We start from the raw sequence: 26705 nt of genomic DNA, 5'->3' as shown, positions 1-26705 counted from the left end.
GTTGAGGTAGATCAGGCACAATTTCATTTTATAATTACAGGAGAGAATCTATTAAGCTATCTTCTCCATACACTATTATATACCACCCTTGTGATTTTCTGTTCGACTAGTATGTCCCTTTCCAATAGGATTATAACCACTTTCTCCTCTCTGATACGAGCTCCACATTTAACAATTTACATTAGTAATTAAAACTATTGGAGGCAAATTCATTTCCCATTACATCTAGCAAATGCTTACTGAATTTATTATTATATGGCAAGCACTAAGTAAGACAAAATGAATCTATAAGAAACAAGACTAAGCCAAACATGGTGATGCACACCTTTAATCCCAGCTCTCCAGAGGCAGGAGTAGGAGGATTACTGTGAGTTCAAGGCCACCATAAAACTACATAGTGAATTCCTGGTCAGCTTAGGCTAGAACAAGGCGCTATCTCAAAAGGAAGAAAGAAAGAAAGACAGGAAGAAAAGAAACAAATAAACAAGAGTAACAAAATTGATGTTAGCAGAAATGTGATGCATAATAACTGATAAGAGCTTTGGAGAGAAAATAAAACAAGCAAAGAAAAAAGGAAAACTACAGAACCAAAGGAGGGGGAAGATGACTTTGATTAAACATGGTGATGAGATAGGGCTTCCTGAGAAGATGACACTTAAACAATGCTTTTAATTGATATTCACAAATAAGGTAAAATATCAGCATTTTAGACCCACTAAAGTATACTTGGAGTATTATAAGAGGAAATAGCTTAGGTATTGCAATTTAATGTTCACTCAATACAGTGGGGAAAAAAAGATATCATAAAATGACCAAATAGCCAGGTATATTGGTACACTCCTGAAACTCTATCACATGAGAAGTAAAAACAGGAGGATCAGGAGTTCAAAATCATCCTCAGCTACAATAAAAGTTTGAGGTCAGCCTGGGTTATGTGAGAGTCTGACTCAAAAATAAAACAAACAAAAAAACTATCAGTGTATATTGGTCATTATTTTATAATAAATTTTGCAAAATGTTATATAATTGTTGTGCTGAAGTACTTACTCTCCAACTTTATTCAGGACTGGTGCAGGGCAAAGCATGGAATTTTGATTTACACTTACTGGTTCCACATCTGAAAAACAAAATGCCATATGACTAATAATAATATATCTCTCACAGTTCATTAAAAACCTAAAAAGCAATACAAAATCAGAGCTGAAGTGTAGAATATGAGGAATATTAACATTAAAGAAGTAGCAAGGACTGATAAGTTGGCTCCTCACTGGATACAGTGCTTGCCACACAAGCAGAAGGACCTAAATTAGGATCCCCAACACCTTCCAAAAAAAGAAAAAAAAAAGACAAGGCACAATGGCATGCACCTGTAATCCAGAATTAGGAGAAAAGAGACAAGGAATCCCTGGGGCTCACTGGCCAGCTAGACTAGCTGAATTGATAAACTCTAGGTTCAGCAGGAGACCCTGTCTCAGAGAGTAAGGTAGAGCTCCACTGAGGACACCAGATGTCCAGAGTTAGCCTACACACACACACACACACACACACACACACGTGCATATACACTGTACACTCCCAACATACATAAAAATTAGGAAACTACACAAAAGAAAACAATTAAAATGACAAAAAAAAAATAGCCAGAAATGCTGGTGCACGCCTTTAATCCCAGCACTCGGGAGGCAGAGGTAAGAGGATTGCTGAGAGTTCAAAGCCACCCTGAGACTACATAGTGAATTCAAGGTCAGCCTGAGCTAGAATGAGATCCTACTTGAAAAAAATTACAGAAGTGTAATTATTTGAAATAGAATACAGTAAATCATAAACTGGATGTTTTTTACTTAGACTAAGTGCATATACAGGTACCAACATATATAAATATCAAGATATTTTTCCTGAATTTTAAAGTAAAAGTGAAAAATAATCTAGGACTGGAAATATATAGAAAATGTACATAAGCAGATGAGTTATCCTAGAAATTCAATGTTGAAAAGATAGTTCCAACTCAAGTTATTTGCTTGAGAATTGGATTTCAAAAACTGAGTCTTATGTAGCTAAGCATATATTTTTATCATAACCCACCCAAATATGTAATCTTATAAATTGTAAACAAATGTTGCCTTTACTAAATATTGTCACTATTATATTATTGGATTCTCCATTTATTTCTTCTCTGATGAAAACTTCAGCATGTTTAATTAGATAAAAGAAGAAAACACTTTGTGCTCTTGTGCTATACAGACATTAAAGCAAAACTGAAATTGACTGAGGACATACTCATTCTGTATGTGTCATTCACAAAGAAAGTACAGCGCACACTGCTATCCCAGCTGCCCAAAGTGACTCCTCTTCGAATCAGAACAACTTGAAATTCCTCTAGAAATAAAAAAGAAAAATAAGTATTTTATTCACTCCCTTACAAAACCAGACAAAAAATATTTTACTTAAAACACACATATCAGGAAGTAAATAATAAATTTCTTCATAACATCATATCAAGTAATAACAATGAAGACATGAATTTGTATCTGTAGTTGTGCTTGGTTTCTGTGACCCTCTAGCTGGATGTAGTGGTGATTCCATTCCTCACTGTCCCATAGAGATGTGTAATTTTATTCTCTAAATGGAATATTTTTCTAATAGTGACCCAGGTATTAGAATTAAAGCAAAATAGTTATTTCCAGACAGATCTCATATAAAATGTTCCAGATCCTATTCTTACAAAATCATCATCAATAATGAAACCTCTGGGGTTGGAGAGATGGCTTAGCAGTTAAAGCACTTGCCTGCAAAGTCTAAGGGCTCAGGTTCAACTCCCCAGAAACCACGTAAGCCAGACACACAAGGTGACGCATGAGCACAAGTCACACAAGCACACAAAGTGGCACACATGTCTGGATTTCAACGGCAGTAGCTATAGACTGGCACACCAACTCTCTCTCTCTTTCTCTTTCTAATTTGCTCTCTCTCTCTCTCACTTACACTCTCTGTCCCATAAAAACGTTTGGCAAAGAATGAAACTTTTTTTTTCCTACTCTCAGACATTAAGTATAAGTTATATAAAGAAAGCTAATTAATTTTCATGCTTTCTAGTATTTAACAAAGCCATGTATTTTCTCTCTTAATATATGTCGCTCTCTTCCAGAGTTCACCTTGAACAACATCTGCACCTACCAGTTTTCTTTTCTACTTCTTGAAAATTTGAAAAGAGGTCATGAATGTTGGGTTACTAGTAATCTATGGCCAGAGACTAAAGGAAATTCATTTCAATCTTTGGACCCATCTACAAAGTAAGAATGGGTACTAAATATCAGACAGTTAAAAAATATATGCTATAAGGAAAGGTAACAAACCAAATATCTTGCTATACAGAAAATATTTGCTACTTCACTACATGAGGATATATTAATTATTTTAAAAGTTATTAACTCTGGTTACAAAGGCAAACTGGAGCAAAACTCAGATAAAAAAGAGTTTATCTGAGCAAATTACAGTTCAGGAATTAGTTAGCTCCATGTCAGAAGCAGTTTGCTCTACCGTAAATAAATAAATTACAGATAAAATGATACATATGATAGATGATAGATAATAGATAGATAATGATGGGCTGCATTAATACAGATGTCATATTGGAAATTTCCTTCTTCCATGATTATTTATTTATTGATTCATTTTGTCTGGTTGAAGTAAAGTTTGACGTGTGTGTGTGTGTGTGTGTGTGTGTGTGTGTGTGTGTGTGTGCGCGCGTAAATAATTTGTTTTGGGTTTGTTTTTTTTTTTTTTGATGTAGGGTCTCACTCTAGCCCAGGCTGACCTGGAATTCACTATGTAGTATCAGAGTGGCCTTGAACTCATGGCAATCCTCCTACCTTTACCTCCCGAGTGCTGGGATTAAAGGTGTGTGCCACCACACCCGGCTCTAAAGTTATACTTTTATTTGGTATGTGAATTTCTAAAAATAGTTAAGCTTTGCTTATGTTTATAATTCAAGCAAAGGTCCTTTTATGAGTCCACACTGGACTTCTCTGCTTAAGGCTCTTTCAGTCCTCACCTCCATTGTAATTCCCCTCAACATCTCTATCCTCTCAAACTTCTACCTAACATCATCCAACTACCAAGCCACTTCCCATTTACTGTATCAAGAAAAATGCTTTATTTATAAGTTCAAATAAAGTGCAGTAAAAAACTTAAAACGTTATTCAGGAAGAGCATGGGCACTGATGGGAGACAGATAAGGTTTAATAGGACAATTACTAGTGGCAAGTACCAAATACCTTTTTCTGCTTTTGTTTCCCCACCTGCAAACCACTAATTATAAAGCTGCCACATAGTGTTGATTTGAGGAATAGGTAAAGTTATACATTCAAAGGTCACACTGTAACAACCAAACAGTAGGCTTTTTTGAAGAACTGCTGTCATTTGAATACCACGTTCCCATTTTTAATTTCTTCATTATCTCTTGGAACCTGCTCTGGGATGTCCTGATGAACTAGCTCTGCTCAGCATCTCAGTGATCATTCATTGATGGATTCTAGAGATGCAGAGCTTAAGAACATGCCCAGTGGGCTGGGAAGCTCCATGGCAAATTAAACAATGGATTCACCCTCCCTGCCCCCAACTAGGAACAATATTTTTCTCTTTTTAAATCATGTCACATTTAAATGAACTCTCGGTCAAACTTAAAGATGAAAGCAAACAAGCCATGGAGAATCAGATTTTCTGAGAAAGGCTGTCTGAGAGGTGAAAAAACCTGAGCCTGCTCGGAGCAACAGCTGATGAAGCCACCTGCTTCCTTCCTGACATCCGCCCATAAGTCAGTCCTGATGCGTCTCAAGCTGGCAGACCCTGTGCCATCACCAGGTCATCAGAGAACAGAGCTCAAAGTCTACAGATACCTGACTGTATAGTCAGATAAAAGAGTTCATATTTTACTTTATTTGCCACAGAAAAGGTCTCAAACATGAACTAAATATACAGAACATTCTAAAAGCCTGTCACACAATATGTTCATTATTTAAAATAACATCCAATCTTAAAAATTTGAATTTAAAATAGAAATATTTCAAGGAATTATTTAAAAATTCTTACACAAAAAAGGATGCCAAAAAAGTTAATTTTGCTATTCTCCTTCCAACATGAGTTCCAAATCATATATTTTAGCTGGGAAAAAAATACAATTTCTTACATGGTATTTTTAAATTCTAAACACTTACCCCCTACACAGACACTTGAGGGACTCAATTCCAGGACTGGGGCACATGATTGAGCTAGTATCTAAGAAGGAAAAAAAAATAACATATGAATTACAAATTTACTAATAGTCTTCAGTTCATCACCATTTTTCAATAGCTGTCAGAGAAAATCAATTCACCATCACACACAGAGCTACAAAGAAATTAGGAAGTTCCTGTGTTACCTCAAAGTATATTCTTATTTGAACATTTTAAGATCTGACTCAAGTAAATCCAGAGAAGCATAGGAAAAGTGGGTGCTGCTTCAAAGTCTGGTAGTCTTGAGTATGAGTAGTTAACTAAAATTTCCCAATACTATAAAACCAATGCTGGCCTTCTCCATTGGGCAAAAGCAAGATGACAAATCAAACTTCTGTTAAATAGTGCTGTTTGCTATGATTTCTATTTAGAAGTTCAAATATTACCAATGCATACCAATACAAGCAAAGGTTTTTATTTGACAGTGGTGTTTCTAGTCCATTTCTAACATTTAATTCACATAGGTATCTTTCTGGCATGCAATTCTCGTGCAGAAAAGACTTTATGTTTGAGCCAAATATTATTCTCAGAAACAGTTGCAAAGCACTGCAGCAGAATGGCTCTACTTTAATGTGTCCTAAGAAAAAGACCAGTACCCAAGCTGAAGGCTCTAAGTGAGAAACAACGATGGCATAAGCTGTTCCTAATGGCCACAACAATGCTGTCTTTATTTTTAGAACTACGCTGCTGCGCTGTTGACATTATCACGTCAGATAGATCCCAGATGTCTGTGATCAGCATTCCTTTCTTGACGGAAGTTGAAGACAGATGAAGCACCCTGGTTTTAAGAATGTCCTGCTCACAACTAGAACAGGAAGCCCTGAAGCAGGAAATAAAAACACTTCTTGTACTTTTTTAACTTGAGTATTTTAATGCATGTACTCATCTCCTATACTCCTCATCCCCGCCCCCACCTACACCTTCATTCCACTGAGCGCCCTTCTCTTTCCAAGTAGTCTTTTGGTTGTGGTTGTTTTGATGTCTCGTTTGTTTCGTCCCTCTCAGTCCTCTATGTCAAAATGTTGATTGGCTCAGTATTTTGCAGGGGGATAATGAGCTCTACTGTGAGGTCATGAATACACTGGTCAATTCATGTCCTGTGCTTTTTTTTTTTTTTTAATTTTTTTAATTTATTTATTTGAGAGTGACAGACACAGAGAGAAAGACCAATAGAGGGAAAGAGAGAGTGAATGGGCGCGCCAGGGCTTCCAGCCTCTGCAAACGAACTCCAGATGCGAGCACCCCCTTGTGCATCTGGCTAACGTGGGACCTGGGGAACCAAGCCTCGAACCAGGGTCCTTAGGCTTCACAGGCAAGCGCTTAACCGCTAAGCCATCTCTCCAGCCCTCCTGTGCTTTTTAATAACAGTAGAAGTATGAGTACCCAGCACCTAATCAGCTGTTACATCATGGATTTCTCATTGCTGAACTCACATCTCTGAATGTAGTGGGGAGACCATTTGAACTTTTAAGATTATTTCCTAATAAATACAACTTTTCACACAGTGAGAACACTGATGAGTAAGATTTTGTAGTTGAGAAATTCAATCAAACTCCTATGAATTCCAAACTTGAGATTCATTGATAAACGTTAGGAGAAGTAGTATTTCAAATTACCAATATCTTTAAATATTTCAGAATTATTCATATAACAAGACTCTGAAGGAAATATAGCAGAAAGGTTTAGCAGGACTATGTGGAACTAAAAACAGTGTAATTAACAAAAAGGGACACTGCATCTGCAGCACTGGCTAATCTGAGAAACAAGAAGAACAGTGAGTTATGAAAATCAAAGGTTAAAAACACAAAATCCTGGGCTGGCGGGATAGCTTAGCAGTTAACGTGTTCGCCTACAAAACCAAAGGACCCAGGACTGATTCCTCAAGACCCACATTAGCTAGATGCACAAGGGAAAGCACAAGTCTGGAGTTCATTTGCAGTGGCTGGAGGCCCTGTCATGCCCATCCTCCTCTCTCTCTATCTCTCTCGCCCCGTCTTTCTCTGTCAAATAAATAAATAAAAATATTTTTGAAAATATACAATCCTAAAATATACCATGCCTGCTACAAGTTTCAAAGGAATATATTTTAAAATAGGTCCTATTAAGGGACTCATTGTACCTCTCATTTTAAACCTCTTTATTAGTGATGGCAACTCCTCTGTCATCATGCTTTTAAAAAAAGGGTTTTAAGTACCATGAGGGAGTTATGAGAAAAGTATGAATACTGTATCTACTAAAAAGAGAGACCATTTTCTTGATACACTAGTATAGGGACTGGAGACATGCTTCAATGAATAAAATGCTTGTTGTGTTAGTTTGAGGACTAGAGATCAGATCCCCAGTAACCATGTGGATATCCAGTCTGGTGGGCTGCCTGTAATCCTAATATTGGGGAGATGGAGACAGGGTTTTCCAAGGCAAACTGGCTGGTCAGACTAGCTTAATTGGAGAGCTCTGGATTACAGACACAGATCCTGTTTCAGTAAATAAAGTGGAAAGTGATCGCTGGCCCTGCACACACATGCAAATAAGATGCACACACCTCCATCACACCTGTGATCTCAAACACACATGTGAACATTCATAGACACATACCATGTATACATAAACATTTGCAAAAATACATTAGAATAAATCAAAGTTACAAGAGGAGTTTCTAAGGATAGGATCAGAAAATATGCACCCCAGAATCATGTAAACTTTCTACAATCATGTTAATTTCCATGTCATTCTCAACCCACCACCCCGCCATTCCTTTGTATTTGGCAATGGCTTTGACAAACTTTCCTTCAAATTATGTCACTGTGTATTTCCAATGTTCAGAAAATACTGAAGAGCTGGATCCTTCTCACAAATGTTTATTTTATTTTGACTAGTAGGATTGTTGGTTTGATAACATGATAAATGTATTATTCTTATTAGTTTATGCATTTCAGTATTCAATCTCTAACCATTTTTTTTTGTTATACTACATGATCAAAACAATGTGTCCAACCTGGAAAGGACTATGCAGGGCAATATAATCCCATTCATATGGTCAAAACAGCTAATCTTCCTAAAGATGAATTAAGTTACACCTGATAGATGACTCTACACGCTCAAATAATATAGATTCAAAGAGATTTAGTGAAATAAATTATAGCGAAGAGCAGGCACTGTTGAGGCAATTAAACTTGGTTATATTAGATGCTGTTGCCATTTTTATAACTCATGCTTGAACCACTGACTTTCTATGAATGAGTTATCTGAAACATTTTCATCCAGTTATGTAATTTCTACCCAAAGTTATTTAATTAAAGTAATTAAGCACAAATATTAAGCTGATAGTGTTTTCTTATAGACAAACATATAGTATACAATGTATTACAGGACTATAACCTATGTTTGTTATTCTTTATCTATATTAACTTAATTTCTTTAATATCTGATTCTACTAGACCATAAATTGCTTAATCACCCTGATTATTTTCTTTAAAATGAATATACATTGTGGGGACAGAAAGGGTTTGGCTCCAAAGCTGTGTAGGTCCTCAACAGTTCTTAAGCATTCAGAAGATCCTCTTAGGAGAATTGCTCATTCAATCTGCTATTAAAACTCTCATTATTTAGAATGTCCCTATGGGTTAGATCACATTAGAGAAGGAGGAAGGCTTACTACTATGAAATGTGATATTGGTAGGGGAGAGAAAAATATATAATTTAGCAAGTTTTTTGTCTTAGCTTATTAATAAACCAACAACCACAAATCATAGTATCTGATGCTTGAATGCAAAGATTTTGCATCTTTATTTAACAGTTAAGTCCATAACAACAAAATAGTTTATCAAATTTTCCCATCAAGATTTTACTTGTGGAAATATTTCAAGAATGATCTTCCACTAGAAGCTGCCTCCATGTGACCCACCAAAGAAAAGTCAGATTTTTTTTAACTCTATCCCAAACAGAGAGTCAGAAAATCACAAAGGTAGTGACAGGATACATCGAAATAACAGGCGATTCATGGATCAGAGGTCAAGCTCCAGCTACTGCTTTCAGGATAAGCCACAATCCTAAAAACCAAATGTGGGTTTTGGTAAGACAGTAACTTTTCTGATTCTTCAGCAGTGGGGGGAAATCCCATTCAGCCCCACTGTCATTCTGACATGACCAGCAAGGAATAGGGGTTGGTACCAAAATGAGAGAGAACTTTCGGCTTGGAATGAAACTATTGTGGGAGCCCATGACACAGAAACACAAGACAAGGAACTGTAATTTAATCTGTCACAACCTAGCTGTGGAGCGCTAGAGAGCCAGATGCTGACAACCAATTTGTGTGAATGGCAGACTTGGGCTCAAGCAGTGAAATGTGTAGGAAAACAGAGCCTTTGTCATCACTTACTGGAAGCAGATTGCATCAATTGCTAATAACCATGGATATTGGTAGTCTAGAGCCGAAGTTCAAAGGTGTATTTTCCATGAAAGCCACCTGCCTGCCAGCACTGCTGGAGAACCCCAAAATGTTAAGGCTGGTTCACTTGATACCCACAGTTATATCCCCTAACAGAGTGATTAATATTTAGGATTAATTAAAATACAAAGACAGCTCCTCTGCACATACAGATCTCAGTGCTATAGTGGGCTTTATACATTCCCAATGCAACTGGGAAACACTCCAAGCTAAATCATTCACAACTATAAGGAGTATGAACTGGGTAGTCTTGAAGCTTGAGCTATTCCACCCAGCCCACAGAGTGAAGCTACAGGTTACCAGTACAGGCCCCACGGTACACAAAGAGGAAACCTGAAAGTGAAAACATATCTGCTGGGCATTAGACACTTGTACAACACAAGCTAAACATCATAAAACATAAGAAAGACCAGAATCCAAATAAATGTTTAGATAAGAACACCCCATTCCACACACTTCAATCCTGGGCATAAAACAACTATCCGTCACCAATGATTAAGGATCCAGAAAGAGGCTTCTCCAACACTTCATCCTTTTGTTTATTTGGTGGTTTTTTTTTTTTTTTCTGTCTCTGTGCTTTTCCATTATCGTTTTATTATATTTGTAACGTGTTTACTACATTATATTGAAAATCTGTTTTTACTTTGTATTCCCTTTATACATTAAATAATTTTAAGTATTTTTCATTACATAGCAGATTTTTTTACATTTCCTCACTTTTTCCTTCCATTTCTTTTTATTATTTATCTCAAAGTTCCACTTTACTATCTATACTATAGTTTTAGTAACACTTATTGTTGTAGCTGTTAATGGGTTTAAAAGAACTTTCTAACCCTCACTTTTGTTTACAAGCTTTCTCATTATCAGGAAAACTTGATTTTTTTCTCTTTTTTCTAAACACTTGATCTTTTCCCTTTGTAATATGCTTCTTCGTTCCTTTTCCTCTTTTTCTTTACATTTATTTAACTTGCTTCTTCTTTCTCTTTTCCTTGACTCCTTTATGTCATTTATTTGCTATTTCCACATTATCCTAAATAATCTTGCACTTCAAAATACATTTTCAAAGCACAATGAACAGGGCTCACTGGTCAGCCAATCTGACTGAAAACTCCAGATTCAGTGAGAGGCTCCATGTTGGTGACACAGCACAGACAAGGAACAGAGAAGGACACTCAATGCTCTTCTCTGACCACACAAGGTCACTTTATTGCTCTTATTCAACATAGTGCTCAAGATTTTAGCAGAACAGTAAGTAAAGAAAATGAAATAAAATAAGCACAAACAGCAAAAAAAGTCAAAGTATTCTTACTTATCAATTACATGATAGTATACTTAAAAGACTAATGACTTCACCAGGAAACACTTAGATTAGATCTGTTAAGCACTTTCAGCAAAGTAGCAGTATAAAGATCAACATACTGTAATAACAAACTTGCCAAGAAAAAGAAAAATCATATCCAAATACCTATAAGAAAGGTAAAATACCTAGGAATAAACTTAGGCAATGAGGTCAAAAGCCTTTGTGTTGTAAATATGAAGACACTGAGAAAAGAAATTGAAGAAGATACTAGATGGAAAGACCTCCATGTTCATGGATTGGCAGAAAAAATGTAAAAATGGGCATGATAGTGAAACTGATCTGTACACTCAAAGTAATCCCCACCAAAATCCCACTGACATTTTCCACATCACTAGAAAAAGTAATCCTAAAATTCATATGAAAGCACAAAAGTCCATGTAAAAATAGCAGTGTTAGGGCTGGAGAGATGGCTTAGCGGTTAAGCGCTTGTCTGTGAAGCCTAAGGACCCCGGTTCGAGGCTCGGTTCCCCAGGTCCCACGTTAGCCAGATGCACAAGGGGGCGCACGCATCTGGAGTTCGTTTGCAGAGGCTGGAAGCCCTGGCGCGCCCATTCTCTCTCTTCCCTCTATCTGTCTTTCTCTCTGTGTCTGTCGCTCTCAAGTAAATAAATAAATAAATAAAACATTTCTAAAAAAAAAAAAATAGCAGTGTTAGATGTATCACAAATGCTGGATCTCAAATTATATTATAAAGTCATAGTGATAAAAACAGCATAATACAAACATAAAAATAGACATGTAGACCAGACATGCAGACCAATGGGATAAAATGCAGGACCCAGAAATCCCACAGAACTACTGATTTTCAACAAAGATTTAAAAAATGCATTGGAAAAAATGACAACAAATGGTGCTGAGAAAACGGGACAGCTTCCTGTAGAAGAAGTTTAAGCTATACTTCCCACCTTGCACAAAAATCAATTTGAAATGAATTAAAGTCTTTTAATGAAACCCTGAAACAGCTAGGGGTAAAACACTTCAAGATACAGATGCAGGCAAGGGCTTTTAGGGGGAAAAAACACCTAATAACACAGAAAGTAATCCCCAAAACTAAAAATGGGGTCATATGAAATTAAAAAGCTTCTGCACCTCAAAGGAAACCAGCCTGCCGAATGGAAAAAAAATTCCTGTCAGCTACACATAAGTCAGGGAATTCCTATCCAAGATGTGAATATATAAATATATAAAAAGAACTACAAAAATGGAACACCAAAAATATTATTCAATTAATAAATAGGTTAATGAACTAAACAAACACTTCTCAAAAGTGAAAAAAAAAAAACAAATGAACAGTAAACATTTCAAAGTACTCAACATCCTGAAGTATCAGAGAAATGTAAAACCATTGTAATTGAAATTAATTTGAGATTCATCTCACCCCAGAAGGCAGGGAGCTAAGCAGAATAGCTCTTGTGTACACAATGCCATTGTAGCATGTGTGCTCATCAGCTGGTGAAGAACTGACAGAAAAGAGGTTAACAAATAGAATTCTAAATGTGAGCATTTTCTGTAGATCTCTATATTCCAGTATGCTGTTACAAACTGAAACTTTCTCTTCTATTTAAGATATATATTACATGCTTCCTTTTGAATGTATAATAAAAAGCCTGCTATAAACTAACATAAGAAACTCGAAGTCCAAGTCTTCCTTCCTGAGTGCCTTAGGATAAAACTGCTGATGGATTAATTACATTCACATCTTACAAATTATATTTTTTAAATTTTTTGTTGCTCCTCACTAGTTGTATAAAATTTTGATGCAGCAGCTAGAAAGATGGCTCAGCAATTCAGGGCACTTCGTTGCAAAGCCTGCCATCCAGGGTTCAATTCCCAAGACACTCATGCAAGCTGGATGCAGAAAATGTTGCATGAGTATCTGATGTCTCTTTGCAATGGAAGGGGCCCAGGCGCTCACACACATGCGCGCGTGTGCGCACACACACAATAAATACTAAATAACTGGCACATTTCTTGTACAATACAATAATCATAATGCTCTCAATAGTTAGGTAAAACTGCAAATTTTCTAGAAAAAAAAACTAGTTTTGCAGGGTGTAAACCCAGCACTTGGGAGGCAGAGGTAGAAGGACCACTGTAAGTCTGAGGCCACCCTGAGGATACATAGTGAATTCCACGTTATCACGGGCTAGAGAGAGACCCTGCCTTAAAATCCAAAGCCAAAACAAATAAACAATTACATGGAGTTCTGTATTTGGTAAGGGCAAAGGGGAGAATCAAACAGGGTTGTCTGTCTGTGCTTTCTGAGTTCATTCTAGGTTCGCAGCAATGCAGGATGCAGCGTGAGGAGACAGCTGTGGCTGCTGCCTGCTGCCCTTGCTGAGAGGACAGATGTTTGGCAGGAGATGAAAGAAGACATCACTATCACCGCTGCCCCTTCTCCCCATGTGAACATGAATGAAGTACCGGAATGGTGTTTCTCACCCAGGGTACTCCAGGCATGTTCCAAATTCATTTGGATTGAGTTGCCATCGAGTTCAATGTCAGGCTGCAAAATTTCAACACAAGCCAAATTTCTACACTAGATAACAAGTGACAGACATGCACTTTGGAATAAGAAGCAACAAGATCTGGGCTGGAGAGATGGCTTAGCGGTTAAGCGCTTGCCTGTGAAGCCTAAGGACCCCTGTTCGAGGCTCGGTTCCCCAGGTCCCACGTTAGCCAGATGCACAAGGGGGTGCACGTGTCTGGAGTTCGTTTGCAGAGGCTGGAAGCCCTGGTGCGCCCATTCTCTCTCTCTCCCTCTATCTGTCTTTCTCTCTGTGTCTGTCTTTCTCAAATAAATAAATAAATAAAAAAGAAGAAGAAGCAACAAGATCTGTGGGGGACTGAGAACCCGGTCCCAGTCAGAGGTCTAACTACTCAAGAATTCCATGGCTTACAAAGAGCACTTTATCTTACTTTTCTTTCAAGTGACAAATGGATCTTTATAACTTCAGATTAATCAGGCAGAGCGATAATGCTGTGGTGAAGCCAGCCATAGCAAGAAAACGTAGGCAGCATGGGAAGAGCTGAGTTGCATGAGACCCTTGATTTGATGCATTTATTGAAGATTTCAAGGTATGTATGAAACACGTCTCATGTCTTCATCGAGAATGCATAAATTTCTGTGCAAATTAGGAAAATGCTCACATGCTATAATAACAAATACAGGACATTCAAGAAAGAAAAGCTACATTGTGGGCTGAAAAGTGCATAAGATATAGCTATGATTTTTTTTTTCTTTTGGCATTTAGGATAGCAAGGCACGACTTAGTGAAAGTCATACTCACGATATACCCAAGATAAAAAGTTAATATGGAGTAAATTCATAAGGGGCAACAAAGTCAAAGTATCATTTAGACCCATGGTGTTTTCAAAGTTTATGTTAAATTTGGAGAAAATATCTCAGAGCCTTATAAATTGAATATCAAGTATCCAGTCTGACACAAAACAAAAACACAATTTCCCAATATATGCCAAGATTTTAAAATCTTTCTGTTTTTTTTTTTTTTCTATTTTCACGTTGTATTTCTGACTAGTGATGGGAAGCACACTGTACATTAGTCTATTGTATAAAAAGTAGTAAATAATCTTTAATAAATAGTATTGCTACTTATTAAAAATTCAGACTAATACAAAAAGTATATGGAACATTATGATGTAAAATAACTAACTGAAAAAGCAAACATAGGAAGGGGAACGTAGCTATGTGAAAGAGTGCTTGCTGAGTATGCTCAACGCCATGGGTTTAATCTCTAGGACCAAAGGAAAGGAAGAAAGGGAGGCAAGGAGGACTGGAGGGAGAGAAGGAGGATGTGAACTCTTTCTTGATGAAAAGCATATGCACTTTGACTGTAAGACAAATAAATGCATGCAAAGCTTAACAAGGGGCTACTTGAATTAATAAAACCTCCCATGAGCAAAGGTCAAGAAAGGATCTTGTTCTAACCTGGGTTTGGTGTGGATCTCATTCTATAGCCCCAGGCTGGCCTCAGACTCCCAAAATCCTCTTATCCCTACCTCCTGAGTGCTGGGATTAAAGGTGCATACCACCATTCCCAGTGAAAACATTTTTAAGTTACTTATACACAATTAAATGAAAAGTTATTAGGATAAATTCAAACTTTCTTATCAAGGGTACCCATGGGACACTAAGCCAGTTAAAAACTAAACGCCGCATATTCTCTCTCATATGTGGATCCTAGCTACAGATGACTGGACTTCTGTGTGAGTAGGAAGAAAACTCTCAGTAGCAAAGGCCAGTAAGCTAGAAAAGAGATATAAAGGGAAGAGAAAGGAAGGGAGGGGGTACTTCATAGGATGGTTTTACACACACACACACACACACACACACACACAATGGGAGAGAGAGAAATCACCAGTGAAGATACTCAACAGTAGACCCTGCAAGTCTTAAATTTTGGCAGCCAGGCCAAATGAGCCAACAGGTACAATAGTGGCACGTCTGTCATGGAGGAGACCAACTGCCCTCTAATTGGACTGCAGGCCTGTTCCATGGGAGGGAATACATCCCGATACTGAAAACTTAAAACAGGGGTAGTCATGAGCCCTAGTGGTATAACGTCTGTTCCTGTCTGGCCAATTGTATATACTATGCTTATCAAACTGCTTAGTGAGAACTTCTCTTAATGTTCATACTGATATATTAATGGTACTCTCACTTTTGGTAGAGAACTTTCTCTGTTCAGATGGCAGTGATGCTGGGATGATTCAGAAGATCATGGTGCTAAAAAGTGACAGAGGAGTGCTCGCTGACCTGGAATTCACTCTGTCGTCTCAGGGTGGCCTCGAACTCACAGCAATCCTCCTACCTCTGCCTCCCGAGTGCTGGGATTAAAGGCGTGCGCCACCACGCCCGGCTAGCACTGAAATATCTCTATCACACCTTCCAAGGCTCACAGTCTAATGCAGAAGAGGTGGCGGAAAGAATATAAGAGCCAAAGGAAGGGTAGAACTCCTTACAATGTACTCCCTCCAGACATAAAATGGCCTGGATATCCATGACCTCATAGTGCCTGACACTACCTACACAAGACCATCATAAGAGGAGGAAAAGATCATGACATCCAAATAAAAGAGAGACCGATTGAGAAGGACAGTGGATATGATGGAGAATGGAGTTTCAAAGGGGAAAGTGGGGGGAAGGAGGGCGTTACCATGGGATATTTTTTACAATCATGGAAGTTGTTAATAGAAAATAAAATAATAGAATAGAATCAAGTAATAAAAAGCATGAAAAGAAGCATAATTTTAAGTTACATATTACCCTGAAGGGGGAACTGATTTTTAGGTAGAATAAGAGAGAGATTAAACCACAGTGAAAGGTGGTTTTCTATAGTTTTTTTTGTAGGTTTTGTTTTTGATTTTAAGAGAAAATCTCAAGTATCCCAGGTTGGCTTCAAATTCTCTATGAGAATGACCTGACCTCATTCTACTGCTCCCACCTCCCAAGTGCTGGGATTATAGATGTCTACCACCATACCCTGCTCTGTGTGTGTGTGTGTGTGTGTGTGTGTGTGTGTGTGTGTGTGTGTGTGTGTTTGTGTGTGTACAAGTGGCCCTTGCATGGGAAGGCCAGACAACAACCTTGGGTTATCCTGAGGCAAGATATCCCCCTCTTCAGAGAATTTCACTGATTTATGCTAACTTGGCTGATGAGTAAGCTTCAAGGATCCACCTGTTTCTACCTCCTCAGACCTGGGATTACAGGCCCTGCCTTGCATCTACATGGTAATATGGCTTAAACTCAAATCTTCCTGCCTGTGAGGCAGCACTCTACTGACTAAGCTATCTCCTCAGCACCTATGTGTTATTTTTAAGAAAATTTCTAAGTCATCAGGATTTTCTTCCAATATACATTATTTCCTTATTTTAAATTTCTATATGGTACCCACCCTTCTTGAACATTTTCACAACTGCATTAAATATTCAAAATACTCATCTAGCTTATGTGAGAGTATAATTCTGTTGACAAAGGATGCTGGAAGATAATGTGCCTTTATAGTTATGTCCTTAACAGACAGAAATTACTTATTTCCTTGATACACAGCCGATCACAAAATATCACGAAGGGTATTGATAGAGTTAAGTTGCCAAGCAGTCTATGTTTCTGATTCATCAGGCAGCTATCTGTAAGGTGCAAGAATGCCTCACAAATATAAAGGGTTCAAAGTTTAAATCTCATAAGGAAAGTCACTGAGCAGTATTTGTTTTAGAAGTCCCAATAACACGAAGCTTTAGTAACTAGCAATCCATGTATAGCAGACAGTTGGAAAGATCTAGCTCACATTTTTTACTTATTTCCCTGGGTCATTCCAAATACAGATATTTATACAGTGATTTATATTTTCTCTGTGGCTGCCAAATATCTCTACCAAATGTATTTTTCTCTAAGAGGTAATACTTCATTTTAAAATAATGTTATCTGTAATTTCATGCTTTGGTTGAATTCATCCTTTAGAAATGCTTGCAGCTTCAAATTTTTTTATTTCTCAATATAACATGCAACATGCTGACCCATTTCTAAACACCTCCCATTGTTTTCAAACAAGCATAAGATGAAAGCTTAAGAAACCATTTTCTAAACAAACTTTTGCCTCAGAAATCTAGGCAAGCACTATTATAATTAATGTCTTTTACTCTTTTCAAATGAAAACAAAACACATTTACCTTTGATAACACTATTAGTAAAAATATGCCCAAAAGCTGAATGATAGGAAGTCCCTATATTAGCTCCAAGCTGCAATTTTTATAACAAATCCCACAAGCTAACCCTTTTCTCCATAACACAGAAAATTACCAAACATAGGTTGTGTTTTGAAACAAAAGTTATTCTGCTTCTTTTTCTGCCTTTTCTTTGGGTTTGCATAAATTTAGAATAATCTACCTTAATGAGCCAGCAGGCTTCTGTAAAATTTACTTTTAAATTATGAGATAAAGCAATTGTAAATGGACTATTTATTTCTCAACTTAAAGAAATTGTTTTAGCATAGTTTTCACATTAATGTATACATTATCTTGTTTTACACAGAATTGCCCACATCCTTGTTTTAATAACTGAAAACATGAAATGATTATGCCAAGCATTCTGTCTATATTTGTCCCATCTGATTTTACATAAATAAAGAGTGGCAATTAAAATGTTTCCCTGTGTGACAATGTAGAAAATGTTTCCTCAGATCTGTCTATTCTATAATCCAGTACAACTAAGTAGTATAAAGTGTGAAAACTCTAGGACCATATCTCTCTTTATAAAGCAGCACACGCAGAAGTATCTTAAACCTAGTCAGTACTTAATGAATGTTTCTGTGGTGGTTTGATCCAGGTGTCCCCTATAAACTTAGGTGTTCTGAATGCTAGGTTCCCAGCTAATAGAGATTTGGGAATTAATGCCTCCTTGAAGGAGTATATTGTTGGGGGTGGGCTTATAGGTATTATAGCCAGTGTCCTCTTGCCAGTGTTTGGCACACTCTCCTGTTGATATTGTCTACCTTATGTTAGCCAGGGGGTGATGGCCACCCTATACTCATGGGATCATTTTCCTCTGCCATCATGGAGCTTCCCCTCAAGTCTGTAAGCCAAAATAAACCCTTTTTCCCCAAAAGCTGCTCTTGGTCGGATGATTTCTGCCAGCAATGTGAACCTGGCTGCAACAGTTCCTAGGGACTATAAGTGAAAACTAGGGAGTGTTGGGAGAGGAAAATCCCAATGAACATACCACTGGCAAGGAAGATGGTATTTAAGATCTCATAACATTCATTGTAGACACCCTTAGGTGGAGAGTCACAATTACTATTCACAGTGATCTCACATTATAGCTAGTCCTTTTCAACAGGCATCTCAGACACATTTTCCAGTTTTGGACAAATCATCAGTTTGGGTTTCTTTTCTGCCAAAGACTCCTTCTTTATTGTTGCTTAGGTTTTTGAGTTTTCATCAAACAGTGATTTGACAAGCAGAGGTTCTCATAACTAAGGCAGTCATGGCACAGCTGGTAAAGTTGCTTAAATAAGGTCTTGTCAGGATGTTCATTAGTCTACCTCTTCCTCACTTGTCAGTAGAAAAAAGGAGTCTGCAGTGTCTTCTCATTCCATCAGGCCTAGTTTTAGACATGGCTCAATGAATTAATCACTTTCTGATTCAGAGGTACTCTAATAATATTAAAAACAAAAAAAAAGTACAAAAAAATCTAAATAGTGAAGTATCCATTATCCTGTTTTGGGAAAGGGAGTTTCCACTGAACATTTTGATGTTTGCTCCTCCCACATTATTCACCAGTCTGTGATTTTGTTTTATTTTTGTCTTTTCTTCCACAGCATTGCATTATTAAACACTGAACTTAAACCACAGGGTGTTCACCAGTCAGTTTGACTTTCTACATTTCAAATAAAATTTCATGCTCAAGTATTGAGGCTGTAATCATTTGGGAGGGGGGCAGGAGGAACCAAACAGAACTTAACAACTAAAATTTTCAATAACCTGAAGTTTAAAAAGGAGGAATTATATACTCGTACTTGTGGTCAGTGGGAGGAGAGAAAGAACACAATAATGATAATGCTAACATTTTCTAACCTTAGAATTTCACTAACTTTCAATTCCCCAGCAGACATACCCCACTGGTACTTTTTTTCTTAAGGTCAACTTGACACTCTCTCTGCCTGCTAATCTCGTCCACTCTGTCCAGTATCACTCCTGTTCCTCTGTCAGCACAGTTTTCCCCCTATGTACTGCTGGTATTTACATAATGTCAATGCTACTTATGTGACTCCTTTTCTGTTCCTTTAATCCTATTATATTTCTGGATGTATATTAAGTTCTAGTGCTTCTCAAATTTACCATTTTATTAACAGTTTTACCATCATCTGCTTATCATAACAATACAAATACCTACCACAACCCTTAAAGCCCACCTAGCAAGAAATGAGAAGTTTCATCTCCACCATATTCTTGATATCATACTGACCAGGGAGAGAGTTTATTTGGTGCTCCCTTAATCAGATCTTTGACCAAGTTTTATTTAACATGAAATCCATATATATACAATATGCCTTAATGAATTATAATTCACTGGGTATGTTCTGTATCTTTAATGCCTGGACTCCAATTAACATTAAAACATCTCCTGAAAGAATCACTTGTCTGAATAGCACAGTGGTCCTGAAATTCTATATGACTTTTGTCATGAGAATACTTGATCTCACACCTCAGTTTTTGCTTGGGTCCTGATCTCAGTTAGAAATACTGTACAGCCAATCACTTGATATTGGGTGACTATACCATCTAGAAATCCTGAGAACCATTTAGCTTGACTAATCCTCATGTGACAGTACTATATCCTTTTATATCTAAAACCTTGACATATAGATGGCTGGATTATCTCTCCTCAGAGATTGTCCCACAGAAAGATCACTAACTTACATAGTCAATGCTCCTTGCTACTCCTGCTTCCTATCAAATGTTTTAAAGTCCCTTTTGCACTAGACTAGAACATTAAAACCTTGAAAACTTAAAAGGATTATATTACAGGGTATATTCTAAGTCACATGGTTACAGTGGAAGGGCTGAAATCCCTACCCATGCCTTTCTATTGTCAACTTCATATGGTCTCTATTACATTAGGTTTCCTTTCACCATGTTTCTCAAAGACAGCTAAAGACTTAGCTCACCACTCAGGTGGCAAATTATTTATCCATTTCTATATGAATGTTTTTCCTACATCTTCATAAGCTTCTTATAGATCCTAAGTTCTAAATCAATCTTCCATTTTATTCATGAAATGAATGTCCCTATCATGTATGCATAAATCTTCATAATCTGGATCTGAACTACCACCATGTATTCTTTTAACCACTTATCTCAGGCCATTCTAGATCTGCATGTAATATTTACAAAATATCTATTCCAACTGTCAGAGCCTAGTTCAAAAAAAAACAAAATCCAAAATGAAGTCTCTGTAATCTCACATAACCAAACCTGTTCTATCTTTATGTCAATTTGTACTCTATCCACACTAATATTTAAAACTAATTGCAATTGAAGAATCTTTTCTATCCTATGAAATAAGTAACAAAGCTTTTCCTACTTAAAAACTTCACAATGCTTAATAAATTTTTCAAGGAATATTATACTTCAAACTTCTAATCATCATCATGTTAAGCCCATCCAGGATAGAGAATATAACTTCTTTAAGTTTCTAACATGAAGCCTTAAAGGTAGTATGGGTATGGTAATGTTGAGAGAGTAAACAAAAAAAATGAGTTAATGAGGAAAGAAAGGGGGAACACACATGTTTATCACTGGTATCTACTTGAGATAACACTAAGTTGTAAACTTCTATACAACTTGCTAAGACAGGAAATATTACAAAATATTCCAAAGTTGTTACACATTGTGTATTTGTCTGGACAAAAATCGTAAACTGGAGACTTCCGGCTAAGATGGCGGTGTAGGTACCACGCCAAAGCAGCCTAGGGGGGAAAAAGACCAAAAAAACTCAGCAAAATAAACACTTTTACTGAAAAGTGAGGTGTATAGGAAATTGAGGCAGCAGCAGAGAACTAGAAGAGTTATAGAGCATCCAGAGCCTGCACAGGCGGAAAAGCAGTTCTGGCAGCTCCGCCAACCGCCGCAGTCGCGGCGCAGCAGAAACCCGCCAGACTCTCGGCTCGAGCCACAGGAAAAGCCAGGTGCGGGATTTTCCCCTCACACCGCGCTCTCCGCAACTCGGGAAACGTGAGGGGAGAGCGGCAGCGAGCAGCGGAAGAAAAGACCATGAGGTAGAAGAACACGTGGAACAGCGAGAGAAACAGAGCAGCCCCGGCTCCCTCCCCTCCCCCACCACCTGAACCCAACTCCAGCGAACACAGCAGCGGCCCGGGACCCGGCCATGCCAACTTGGCCTGACAGCAGGACCCAAGCAGAAGCAGAGTTCGGCAGCAACTTCAGCGGCTCCAGCACCGGTACCAGCGGCCCCAGCAGCAGCGGACCCAGGAGCGGCAGCGGCGGCAGATCCCGCAGCAGCGGCTTCGGGGGGAGCAGCGGCGGTGGACACGGCAGCGGCAGCTTCAGCAGCGGTGGTGGCTCCAGCAGTGGCAGCTACAGCAGCAGCAGAGGCAGCAGCAGCAGCGACTCGGTTTGCCCCATAGGAAAAGCAAGTGCCCAGCTCCAGAAATCAGAACAGCAGCCCGACGACCCAGGCAGCAACTTGACTGAGACCAAAATCACCCAAGGTAACTGGGATTGCACCAGGGAAGGGTCTCACTTGGTCACAAGCTGACTTGGATCCCTCAACAGACCAGAAATCTAAACCTCTTTGTTGATAGAGGATCTGGTCATTATAATAACTACTCTTGCATACATACTCGGGGCTGTTTTTGATTGAATGTGTACAGTGTTTAGTTAAATTTTAGAATCTACCTGTATTTTATTCCACTCAGCCTGCTTGAATAGTCCTAAAGCAAGGAAACTCAACCCCTAAGAACATCTTTGTAGATACTCTGAGAGTCTTAAGAGCCACACCTAATACCTTAAGGTCCTACCCTGAAAATATATTACATCAAATCAATTGATACAGCTAAGAATACACAGCTAGCTAGAAAATCCAAGCATTAACTTAATCCAAGATGCAAAAATATATACATTATAACACAAGAAACACTAAAAAGCAAGACGATATAAATCCACCTAAAAGTATTAATGCATCAGAAATGTCCTCCAGTGAGAAAGAGTTAGAGGAAATGCCTGAGAAAGAGTTCAAAAGAATAATTATAAATATGTTCAAAGAGGTCAAAGAACACATGAAAACAATCAAAGAAGAAATCAAAGAGGAAATCAAAGGAATCAAAGAAGAGGCAGGACACCAATTTAATGAAATAAAGAAGGCAATACAAGACATAAATAGGGAAATAGAAATAATAAAAAAAAACCAGTCAGAATTACTAGCAATGAAGAACACAGTTAATGAAATAAAACACTCTGTAGAAAATCTCACCAGTAGGATGGATGAGGGAGAGGACAGAATATCTAAGCTAGAAGACCAGGTGGCAGACCTAATGCAGTCCAACAAAGAGAAAGACAAACTTATAGAAAAGTATGAGTGGGAATTTCAAGATATTCGGGACACTATGGAAAGATCCAATATAAGAATTCGGGGCATAGTAGAAGGAGAAGAACTCCACTCCAGAGGCATAGTAGGCATCTTCAACAAAATCATAGAGGAAAATTTCCCCCAAATTGGGAAAGAGGTGCCAATACAGATACAGGAAGCCTTTAGAACCCCAGCCAGACAAAACCCAGAAAGAACCTCTCCTCGCCATATTATAATCAAACTTCCAAACACACAAACCAAAGAAAAAGTATTGAAAGCAGTTAGAGAGAAAAATCAAGTTACCTACAAAAGCAAGCCCATCAGGATTACACCAGATTATTCAACACAAACTTTTAAAGCCAGAAGGGCTTGGAGTGATATATTCCAAGTTCTGAAAGATAACAACTGTCAACCAAGGTTACTTTATCCTGCAAAGTTATCCATTCAAATAGATGGAGAAATAAAGACATTCCATGACAAAAGCAGGTTAAAGGAGTATTTGAAGACAAAACCAGCTCTACAGAAAATACTTGATAGAATCCCCCATGCTGAACAAAAGGAAAAGCACACATATAAGGAACCTAGAAAAAACAAGCTATACTCAAATACTAGTTAACAGAAGAGAGCACAGGTAAAACCAGTAACACACACACACACACACACACACAAAAATGGCAAACAAAAATACACACCTTTCAATAATATCTCTTAATATCAACGGTCTCAATGACCCAACGAAAAGACATAGATTTGCAGACTGGGTTAAAAAGCAGGATCCTACAATTTGTTGTCTCCAAGAAACTCACCTTTCTACAAAGGATAGACATTATCTTAGGGTGAAAGGTTGGCAGACGGTGTTTCAAGCAAATAGGCCTAGAAAACAAGCAGGGGTTGCTATCCTAATATCAGACAGGGTAGACTTTAGTCCGACGTTAGTCAAGAAAGATAAGGAAGGTCACTTTATATTGATTAAGGGCACACTCCAACAGGAGGACATTACAATCCTAAACATATATGCACCTAACATGGGGGCTCCCAAATTCGTCAAACAAACACTATTAAAACTAAGGTCACAGATAACACCAAACACAGTGGTGGTGGGTGACTTTAACACCCCACTCTCATCAATTGACAGGTCATCCAGGGAAAGAATAAACAGAGAGGCATCTGGACTAAATGAGGTCATAGAAGGAATGGACCTAACAGATATATACAGGACATTTCATCCAAAGGCTGCAGAATATACATTCTTTTCAGCAGCACATGGAACATTCTCTAAAATAGACCATATCTTAGGACACAAAGCAAATCTTAACAAATTCAGGAAAATTGAAATAATTCCTTGCATTCTATCTGACCACAATGGAATTAAACTACAAATCAGTAGCAAGAAAGGCTATAGAGCATACACAAAATCATGGAAACTAAACAATACACTACTAAATGATGAGTGGGTCAATGAAGAAATCAAAAAGGAAATCAAAAAATTTATAGAGTCAAATGATAATGAGAACACAACATACCAAAATCTCTGGGACACAATGAAGGCAGTTCTAAGAGGTAAATTTATAGCCTTAAGTGCCTATATTAAGAAATTAGAAAGGTCGCAAGTAAACGACCTAATGCTTCACCTTAAAGCCTTGGAAAAAGAAGAACAAGGCAAACCAAAAAGTAGTAGACGGGAAGAAATAATAAAGATTAGGGCAGAAACTAATGAGATAGAAACAAAAAGAATAATCCAAAGAATTAATGAAACAAAGAGTTGGTTCTTTGAAAGGATAAACAAGATTGATAAACCCTTAGCAAATCTGACCAAAAGAAAGAGAGAAGAGACACAAATTAATAAAATCAGAGATGAACAAGGTAACATCACAACAGATTCCAGAGAAATTCAAAAAATCATAGAGACATACTATAAAAGCATATACTCCACAAACTATGAAAATCTGAAAGAAATGGATGATTTCCTTAATCTATATGACCCACCTAAATTAAATCAAAATGAGATTAATCACTTAAATAGACCTATAACAAACATGGAGATCCAAACAGTTATCAATAATCTCCCAACTAAAAAAAGCCCAGGCCCGGATGGATTCACTGCTGAATTTTACCAGACTTTGAAGGAACAGCTAACACCATTGCTTCTTAAGCTTTTCCAGGAAATAGAAAAAGAAGGAATTCTACCAAACTCCTTCTATGAGGCCAGCATCACCCTGATACCAAAACCAGGCAAAGATAGAACAAAAAAGAAAATTACAGACCAATCTCCCTCATGAACATAGATGCAAAAATTCTCAACAAAATATTGGCAAACAGAATACAAGAGTATATCAAAAAGATCATTCACCCTGACCAAGTAGGCTTTATCCCAGAGATGCAGGGATGGTTCAACATACGCAAATCTATAAATGTAATACATTACATAAACAGGTTGAAGGACAAAAATCACATGATCATCTCATTAGATGCAGAGAAAGCATTTGACAAAATCCAACATCCCTTCATGATAAAAGTCCTACAGAGACTGGGAATAGAAGGAACATATCTCAATATAATAAAGGCTATTTATGACAAGCCTACAGCCAACATATTACTAAATGGGGAAAAACTGGAAGCTTTTCCACTAAAATCAGGAACAAGACAAGGGTGTCCACTGTCCCCACTTCTATTTAATATAGTTTTGGAAGTCTTGGCCATAGCAATAAGGCAAGAGACACACATAAAAGGGATACAAATTGGAAAGGAAGAAATCAAGTTATCATTATTTGCAGATGACATAATTCTATACATACAGGACCCTAAAGAGTCTACTAGCAAGCTGTTAGAGCTGATCAAAACCTACAGCCATGTAGCAGGATACAAAATAAATACACAGAAATCAGTAGCCTTCATATATGCTAACAACAAACACACAGAGGATGAAATCAGAGAATCACTCCCATTCACAATTGCATCAAAAAAAATAAAATACCTTGGAATAAACCTAACCAAGGAAGCAAAGAATCTATACAATGAGAACTTTAAAACACTCAAGCGAGAAATTGCAGAAGACACTAGAAAGTGGAGAAACATCCCTTGTTCCTGGATTGGAAGAATCAATATCGTGAAAATAGCAATCTTACCTAAAGCAATCTACACATTTAATGCAATTCCTATCAAAATTCCAAAGGCTTTCTTCATGGAAATAGAAAAAACAATCCAAAACTTCATTTGGAATCACAAAAAACCTCGAATATCTAAAACAATACTGAGCAACAAAAAAGAGGCTGGTGGTATCACCATACCTGATTTTACCCTATACTACAGAGCCATGGTAACAAAAACAGCATGGTACTGGCACAAAAACAGACATGTAGATCAGTGGAACAGAATAGAGGACCCAGATGTAAGCCCAAATAGCTATAGCCACCTGATATTCAATAAAAATGCCAAAAATACTCATTGGAGAAGAGACAGCCTCTTCAGCAAATGGTGTTTTGAAAACTGGATAAATATCTGCAGAAGGATGAAAATAGATTC

General features: G+C 37.6%; 1 protein-coding gene across 1 annotated transcript in view; it reads right to left on the bottom strand.

Moving 5' to 3' along the window:
• Window positions 1–26705, bottom strand: part of Antxr2 (ANTXR cell adhesion molecule 2) — a 148659-nt gene that overhangs the window by 98800 nt on the left and 23154 nt on the right. The window contains exons 8-10 of the mRNA XM_045142695.1: window positions 5214–5274; window positions 2278–2376; window positions 1048–1117 (exon numbers count right to left, since the gene is read on the bottom strand). Of these exons, the coding sequence (XP_044998630.1) occupies window positions 1048–1117; window positions 2278–2376; window positions 5214–5274 (230 nt within the window). The remainder of the gene's footprint in view (window positions 1–1047; window positions 1118–2277; window positions 2377–5213; window positions 5275–26705) is intronic.

Source organism: Jaculus jaculus, chromosome 2 (assembly GCF_020740685.1).
Source record: "Jaculus jaculus isolate mJacJac1 chromosome 2, mJacJac1.mat.Y.cur, whole genome shotgun sequence".
NCBI classification, from domain to species: Eukaryota; Metazoa; Chordata; class Mammalia; order Rodentia; family Dipodidae; genus Jaculus; species Jaculus jaculus.
Note: the sequence above shows the minus strand (reverse complement) of the source record. Positions and strands in the feature narration are given on the sequence as shown.